At 40.6% G+C, this 8,351-nt stretch overlaps 1 protein-coding gene across 6 annotated transcripts in view; it reads left to right on the top strand.

Moving 5' to 3' along the window:
* Positions 1-4,841, top strand: part of TIPARP (TCDD inducible poly(ADP-ribose) polymerase) — a 34,920-nt gene extending 30,079 nt beyond the window's left edge. For all 6 annotated transcript variants that reach the window (XM_072996108.2, XM_020781952.3, XM_020781950.3 and 3 more), the window contains exons 3-6: positions 23-191; positions 1,425-1,606; positions 3,254-3,526; positions 4,068-4,841. In XM_072996108.2, coding sequence (XP_072852209.2) covers positions 23-191; positions 1,425-1,606; positions 3,254-3,526; positions 4,068-4,515 — 1,072 coding nt within the window. In that variant the 3' untranslated portion in view covers positions 4,516-4,841. The remainder of the gene's footprint in view (positions 1-22; positions 192-1,424; positions 1,607-3,253; positions 3,527-4,067) is intronic.
* Positions 4,842-8,351: the final 3,510 nt, after the last annotated feature.

Genomic DNA, 8,351 nt, shown 5'->3' with positions numbered 1-8,351 from the left:
TCTTCTCTTTTTCCCTCCTCAGGGGTCATGAGTATTTAGTAGACTTGAACACGCTGACGTTTTACGATACAACAGAATTTGACCAGTTAAGAAGGCTGTCGACACCTCTATGTACAAGTGCCAATTCCAACTACTACACCATTTGGAAATATTTCTGCAGGGATTACTTTGGCTGGAGGGAATATTCAGAGGTATTACTTTGTGGACCATTGTTTGTGGGGGTTGGATGTAAGAATTCCCTGCCTTGCTATTGGGGCCACTTTGTGGTCTTGATCTGTTGACTGGTTTGCTAAATCTTGCAAAGTGAAAAAAAATAAGTGAAGAAGGTTAAGTAGTATATACACCGAAAAGTGTTGTTTAAAAGCCAGTAAGTTCTGTAATAAATGGCAGGTGCATGAAGGAATTGTGTTCTCTTCTTTCTTGACCATAATAAAATCAATAAAATGACAACTGTAGATGTACACCAGAGGCTTTCAATCAAAGATTTGGCTTATTATCTCAAACTGATCTAAAATCAGTATATTGACATATCTCCTTACATGTCACATAGCCTTGTGGTGCAGTGGTTAAACTGGAGTACTGCAGTCAAGACTCTGCTCATGATCAGAGTTCGAACTTGATGGACTCAGGTAGCCGGCTCAAGGTTGACTCAACCTTCCATCCTTCTGAGATTGGTAAATTAAGTACCCAGTTCACTTGGGATGTGGGTGGGTGGGGCAATTTGTAGACTGCACAATTAAATTGTAAACTGCCCAGGGAGTGTGTTAAGTGCTATCGGGTGGTAGATAAGCAGCACACTTGGCTTTACTTATCTCCATCCATTTCTCTTTTCCCTTTGCCTGTTGGATTTTTGCTTACAGGTTTCTGCTTGTTCCTCTCACTGCTTTACTTTCCTCCTATCTTTGGTCCTAGACCTTCTCAGCTCTTTGTGGTTTTCTTTCTTTCTTTCTTTCTTTTTCTTTCTTTCTTTCTTTCTTTCTTTCTTTCTTTCTTTCTTTCTTTCTTTCTTTCTTTCTTTCTTTCTTTCTTTCTTTCTTTCTTTCTTCTTTCTTTCTTTTTTCTTCTTTTTCTTCTTCTATTAAATTAGCTTCAAAGTAAATTCTTGAACATTGGAGAAATGGGTCTTTGCACAACCATTCTTTGATGGTTGTCTAAGAAATACCAGAGCTAAGCATCTGCTTTTTATGAACAATCTGAGTATATAATCAGTTTTTCTTATTCCTGTGGACATTCATTTGAGAAAGGAATAGTTTTGAATCATATTCTTGAAGGATTAAATGTAACAATACAGATCTTTACTTATTATTTTTATTTATTTGTATTATTCATATTTAATTAGCATCAATATCTGGGAAAAATGCTTGATCATAATGTATCTTAGCTTTGATTAAATGGGTTGTGCATTTTTCCTCTTTTTATAACAGCCTGTTGTACGATTGATAGAAGAAGCTAACTGCCGAGGGCTTACAGAGGTTCGGTTTGTTACGTGGCACAACCGCTACATTTTGAACATTAAAGATGGCTTCCAGCAAAATGCAAGTGTTCGAAGAGAAATCAAGAAAAGACCTCTTTTCCGTTCCTCTGTGATCCTCATGCCGTACTTGCAGTAAGTAAGGAGTCCATCTGCATATGATATGGGGTTCTTAATAACATTTACAAGATTAACACCAATCCTCTTCCTCAGCTTCATACAAGTTAGTTAAGCGACTTTATTAGATACTCTTGGTATGTCCACATGTCAGGAAATTACGGGACAAATCTAATCATCATCATCATCCCTCCATGGATGCAGGCCTTGTTGAGGCAGAGGGGCTTGTGTGCTTCAGTGAGATTGAGAACTATGCTAGCAGTTGTGTTGCTACCAGAAGGGTTCTCAAGCCAGACAGGTCTCAGCTGAGAAGCCGTGTCTATCAACCGTCAATTATGATGAAAGGAATAGAAATCCATGATGGATTGGTGGTTGCCCAGGTCAGCAAGGACCCACATCAGATGCTGTAGCCTCTGGACATCTGGTGACATATGGGCTACAGGGCTCAGCAGACCCTGTTGAAGAACCAGGACAGGCTGGTGCAAAGCTGCTAGAAAAATGTAAACACAAAACTTGGAAATTGAGAAATTATATTTGAAAATTGAGAAATTATTATATTTAACAGATATTTAGGTTTTTGATTAAAGCTTTTATATAATACCAGTCAATGTTTTTATAATTTTGATTGACTGTGCTGGTTATTTTTTAATAATAACCTTACCACTGCAGAGATGGAAGGGACCCTATGGATCATCAAGTCCAGCCCTTGTCAAGGAGGCACAGTGGGGAATTGAGCTCACAATCTCTGGCTTCACAGCCAGAGATTTAAACCACTGAGCTAGCAAGCATATTTGTCCCAAGTAGAGTAGACCCGCTGGAATGAACAGAACTTATTGGTCACAAGTAATATAGCTTTCATTTCTTTTTGTCTGACTTGGTCTTTGAATTACTCATAACTAGCTTTCCACATTGATGTCATGTAGCAGACGTGCTTCTAACTTGTCAGGGTCCAACTGTCTCTGTTGGGGTGAGTGTGTGTGTATGACCTTTGTGAGAATAAATTGATAGCTGGACTGAAGTTCACTGTTGTCCCTATTAGTCAAGTGTACTCCAGCATCAGTAAAGGCTTATAGATCTTAAATGTGATTCCTTGTGAGGAAATGTTCCATGTACTGAGCATGGGCTGCCACTTCACAAGATGAAATCCTCCCTTTTTTTAGGGCACTCTTCCTCTTTGTGGGGAATGGAAGTGCCAGAACTATTCCCCACCTGTAGCTGGTTTTAGATGTGGCAAAAATAACTTGGACACGATCACTGTTGTTTTGAACTACAATTCTTGGAATGTGGCTGGGGAATTCTTGGAGTTGCAGTCCAAAACGCAATCTTTCACAGCTCTAGGCCTGTCCAGCATATAAAAAGAGAGTAAAAGCATCAGGGTCTACCGTGTTGTTGTTCATACTGTGACCGTAGAACAGTCCCTTGTGTTTTTTGTATCTGTGGAATTATATTGAGACTTGCCCTTATTTTGCCTGCAGTCTATTTTTAATTTTGTTTTCAAGAACTTTTATGATTAAAAAAAATACAGACACTTAAGGTAGAATTGCTCTTTGTGGTCTAGGCATATAATGATGCTGTAAATAAATCCTCCCTTTAAAAGTACATATCCAAATTAATACTGATTTTTTTCTTCTTCTTTTCCTCTATCCTATTCTTCCCCCATGCTAGGACTCTGGGTGGCAGCCCAATGATAACACCAATAGCCGAGTGCATCTCTTCCCATGTCGTATCCCCAGCTGCTGTTACCTCTGCAAACTTCTATCCTGAAACTTGGATTAACATGGATCCATCTCAGGACTTCATTCAAGTGCCTGTTTCAAAAGAAGACAAAAGCTACAGAACCATTTATAATCTTTTTCATAAGACTGTGCCAGAGACCAAATACAGAATTTCAAAAATATTGCGAGTTCAGAACCAGTTTCTATGGGAGAAATACAAGAGGTGAGCCAATGTTTTAGAAGTAGCGTCTTTCTTAGCTGGGTCGTTTCCCTTTCTGGGGGGAAGGGGTGCTGATGGGACCCACCTGGGAAAAATATTATTACTTGCAGCAAGGTTTTAAGCTTCAGGAAATCCTGTGAAAATTAGGTGGCTGTAGCACCAAGTTGTGTATGTAATCTGTACTACCATTAGTTCAAAGATGGTGAATCTTTGACCCACTGGCTGGAAAAGCAGAAGAGAAATGCTATAAAGGGAGAAGTGGTTGTGTTAACCCCACCCACCACCATTTGGCCCTCAACAATTATCTTCTCTGCAATACAACCTTAATAGGAAAAAGTTCTTCATCCTTATCTAAACTTTCCAGAGAACTAGAGATTTTGTTGTTTTTTGAACATGTTTTGTAAGACAAGGTGTTTCTCGATGGGGATGGGAGTAATTCCAGACTCTTGAGACCCCATTAACTGAAATCTGTGCTAATGCCTTGCTTTTAAGTTGCAGTGAGCTGGTTTAAGGTCTAAAAGCCTTGTGTTGTTTTTCCTTCCAGAAAAAAGGAATACATGTCTAAAAAAATGACGGGACTTGACAGGATCATGAACGAGAGACATTTATTCCATGGGACGTCCCAGGATGTGGTTGATGGTATTTGTAAGCACAATTTTGACCCCCGGGTATGTGGGAAGCATGCCACCATGTTTGGGCAAGGCAGTTACTTTGCCCGGAAAGCAAGCTACTCACATAACTTCTCCAAGCGGTCGCCCAAAGGGATTCATTATATGTTTCTGGCAAAAGTCCTGACAGGAAGATACACCGTAGGCAATCACACAATGAGGAGACCTCCACCTGTCAATCCTGCCAGCATCACCAGTGACCTGTATGACTCTTGCGTGGACAACTTTTTTGAGCCTCAGATCTTTGTCATTTTTAATGATGACCAGAGCTACCCCTATTTTGTTATCCAGTATGAAGAAGTTAGTAACACTGTCGTGATCTGAAAAAGAATATATATAATATATATATTTCATGTTGATAAGTTATTGTTGTAACAAACTTTAACCTAGTATTTGTAGAATGGACCCCTTTTGTTGGGGACAGAAAAGGAAAACAGTGGTGGAGCTTTTAATAGGTAAAGGTTTGAGCAGGGATAGGGTGGGGAAAATAAACATTTTTTAAAAACTCTTGACAAGACCAATTGTGCACTTGCTCTTTTCTGTGCAAACTGTAAATATTTTTCCATTGTTTATAGTCGAGATAAAAAAACCTGTGCCTTTTGTTATAAACACTATTTATGTTAGTAAACTTAATGTTTTAAGAAAAAAAATAGACATGTGGTCTAATGTTGTCTTCAGTGTAATTTGGTTTGACTGAATGCTGGTGTTGCCACCTTCTTAGGAGCTCCTGCTCTTGTCCTTGAGCAGAAGCTTGATCTATGCCACCTACAACGCAGAATTGTGTGTGCTGCTTGTAAGCAAATTAATTTGTGGTTCAAGGCAGAGGAGCATCCCAAACTGTTGTACTCTGGGCGAGGGCAGCTTCAGATGTTGAATTTAGAGAGCGCCTGTCAGTATTTGCTTCCTTGAGGTCTGGCTGCCACTTCTTCTATCTTCCTCTTCCTAAGATGCAGATTTTCAAATCCAAATTGAGTTGTGGCGGCAGGAGTGGCCATAACACTTGCCATATATGACACTCTGCTGGCAGCTCATCCTAGTGTAAATTGGTCCAGCTGTATAATAGAAGGAAGAAGGTGGGGAACACTGTTCTTGTGTTCTCTGGTTCATATAAAAACACTGATAACAGAAAGGGGAGGAAGCTAATTTTCTAAACACTCTGCTTTCCTTTTGTGTATGCTGCTCATACTCAATGCAGTGTTAGATGTGTGTAAACAGTACAGCTGATGAGTTAAAGAAAACAAAATCCCAAAAGAGGAAATCCACGATCCATTTATACTTGAATTAGTGATTTTCCGAACCCCATCCCCCAGACTTGAAAGTCCCATTCAGATCAAGTGGGAGAACTGTTTATGATCTGTAGAGCCCAGAAATGAGCAAGTTAAAGTGGAGAAAATACTGCAGGGCATAATTTAACTGCATATCTTAAGGGGAGTATTCTTGAACACTTTTCAGGAGTAGAACCAGAGCTTGGAAAGTTACTTTTGCTTTTGAAATGAAAGTAGTTGCTATTATAGGTACAAGATTCTGCCAAATTTAACATTATAGTTAGGTTTTTAAAAAGGAAGTCTTTTCATTCCCATTTTTCAAAAGTAAGTAGAACAGTGACTTTTTCATTACTTTATAAAGTTTTGAATGCTTTTCTGTGATAGAAAAGAGGCTCTGTTCCTGTTTGTCTCATAGTTGCCTCTACATTCACAAATATGCTAACAGCAGCATAAGGCAGTACTTGAAGCAGATCTGCCTCTTATAGTGAGTCAACTTCCACATGAACTATAAAAATAACTGAACATTAAAGTTACACTGAAAGGAGTGAAGATACGCTTCATTGAGTTATCATAATGTAACTTAGCTATACCTTCATTACTACACAATAATTACAAATATTTATTAGTAACTAGTTACTTCGAGTTCACTTGGAGTTCATGGTTAGCAGTAGCAATCTCACCTAACTCATTGGGTTGTGAAGCTAGCATGGCTGTGTGTGAGACCCATGTACATCATGCTGAGTTTCCTGGAAAAGAAACAGCAATACCATCTGTCACGTTCATAATCTTATCACCCACATGGTGCTTAAAAAAGAGAATAGGAAATAAAGCCTGTAAATCGTTGCCATATCAATCTTCTCCTTAAGTCTATGGTGTTAGCAGTCCATCACATCCTTGCTTGTTATCTGTCTGGCCCAACCAAACATGGGAGCAATTCTTAGTCATTGCTCTTGCCTTTCGTGATCTCTTAGGAGAATTGGTTCCCAACTTTGGGTCCCCAGATATTCTTGGATTACAACTCCCAGAAATCCTGACCAGCACAGCTAGTGGTGAAGGCTTCTGGGAGTTTTAGTTCAAGAATATCTGGGGACCAGAGTTGGGAACTATTGTGTTAAGAGTGTGTTGAAACAATGCCAGCTTAGTTGCACAACTAGGCCATTCTAGTCATGCTTGAATCATGAGCATGAGTAGGATGGTGGCAGTAGGATGGATCATTCACATTTCTGTGGGCTTTAGCACAAGAGTACTTCATGTCAACCATATCACGTCTTGGTCTCAACAGAAGGAATCTTGAAACACATTGAAACTTCCATGTTGTCAGTATCACTTTCTCTTGAGACTTCAGGGCCAAAATCTGAGATAAAGGGAGAGCCTTGTGATGTCAGCAGTGTTCGAGACTTTGTAATTTTGTAAGGGATAGACCTTTTTGTACCACCTGCAAAATATATATGCATCCGCATGAGGGGGGAAGGGCAGGACAATGTGGATTTCCTGCAAAACAAATATTACAGACAATATATAGATGGCTAGATGTCTTAAGTCCTATATAAGCTATACAGAGCTGATAAATAATGTAGCCAAAAATAGGGAGGGGACTGGTTAAGACAGGTGCAATAACAAAGTAAATACTTAATACAAAAAAAGCAAAAGTGTGCTGCTTATATACCACACTACAGCACTTAAAGCACTTTCTGGGTGGTTCACAGTTTAATTAGGCACACTAAACATTGCCCACCCCCCAGCAAACTAGGTATGTATTCAGTTTAACAACCTCAGAAGGATGAAAGGCTGAGTGAACTTTAAGCCAGCTAGCTGGAATTGAACCTGGGTCGTGTGTAGAGTTTTGGCTGAAGTACAGAAATTTAATCACTGTGCCACAGGGCTCCTCTTATGAAGATGTAACAATGTACATGTCTGTATTACATACACCATAATTACATTACAAAATTTGGAAGGTATCCACTGTGGACATATCTTGGCCTTTAAGATCTTGTTCAGTGGTTACACAGAAAAGGATAGCCAAAGTCTGCAATTTAATTGCAAAAATCAAAGTTATACTCACACAATATTTCCCCAAGCAAGCAGCATAGCTTGCAGGATTTATCAGTCTCATCTCTTGAGGCACAACCCAGTGAAGAGCTGGGCCGCATGCCTCTGTTGATCGCACAGCTCGGCACACAGCAAAGCTGGTAAATATTTTGCTGCCTGAGATCGAAAATCAAAAGGCACTCCCCACACACTCAAGTCAAGATACTCAGTACGTAAAGTCAGCCACATAACTTCTGGGGAGACTGACAAAACAAAGCAAGCCCCTCCCCCCATCATACACACATGCAAGTACCTCTCCCACCTCATTTCCTCATAATAGGGCTGGCCCTGGCTGAAAGGGAATGTATATGTTCCAGCCCAGCACATTGCTTCCACTCTCACTGGACTGGGAACTGTTATTACAAAGCTGTATACGGTGGTGCCTCGCATAGCGAGGTTAATCCGTTCCGGATTAACCTTCGCTATGCGAAAACATCGCTAAACGGGACTAAAAAAGCCAAGTTCCTATGGCTTGAAAACTCACCGTTAAGCGATGTTTCTCCATAGCGCCGCCATTTTCGCGCCCTCGGTAAGCGAGGGCAGGGAGCGAAAATGCGGCGCGGACCTTCCGGCAGCCATTTTGGAACCGCCGATCAGCTGTTCTCCCCCGCTTCGTTTTGCGAAGATCGCTAAGCGAATCGCTTAGCGATCATCGCAAAGCGAAAAGTCGCCATAGGGGCCATCGCTGAGCGAACGCTCCAACGATGGCCCGGACCCCCTCGCTATGCGAATTCATCGCATAGCGAAGCACTCGCTAAGCGAGGCACCACTGTATTACTAAAGGGCAGCTGGGGGGGGGGATGGCAT

Source organism: Pogona vitticeps, chromosome 3, assembly GCF_051106095.1.
Source record: "Pogona vitticeps strain Pit_001003342236 chromosome 3, PviZW2.1, whole genome shotgun sequence".
NCBI classification, from domain to species: Eukaryota; Metazoa; Chordata; class Lepidosauria; order Squamata; family Agamidae; genus Pogona; species Pogona vitticeps.
The sequence above is the reverse complement of the archived record's forward strand: the minus strand, read 5'-3'. Positions and strand labels throughout refer to the sequence as shown.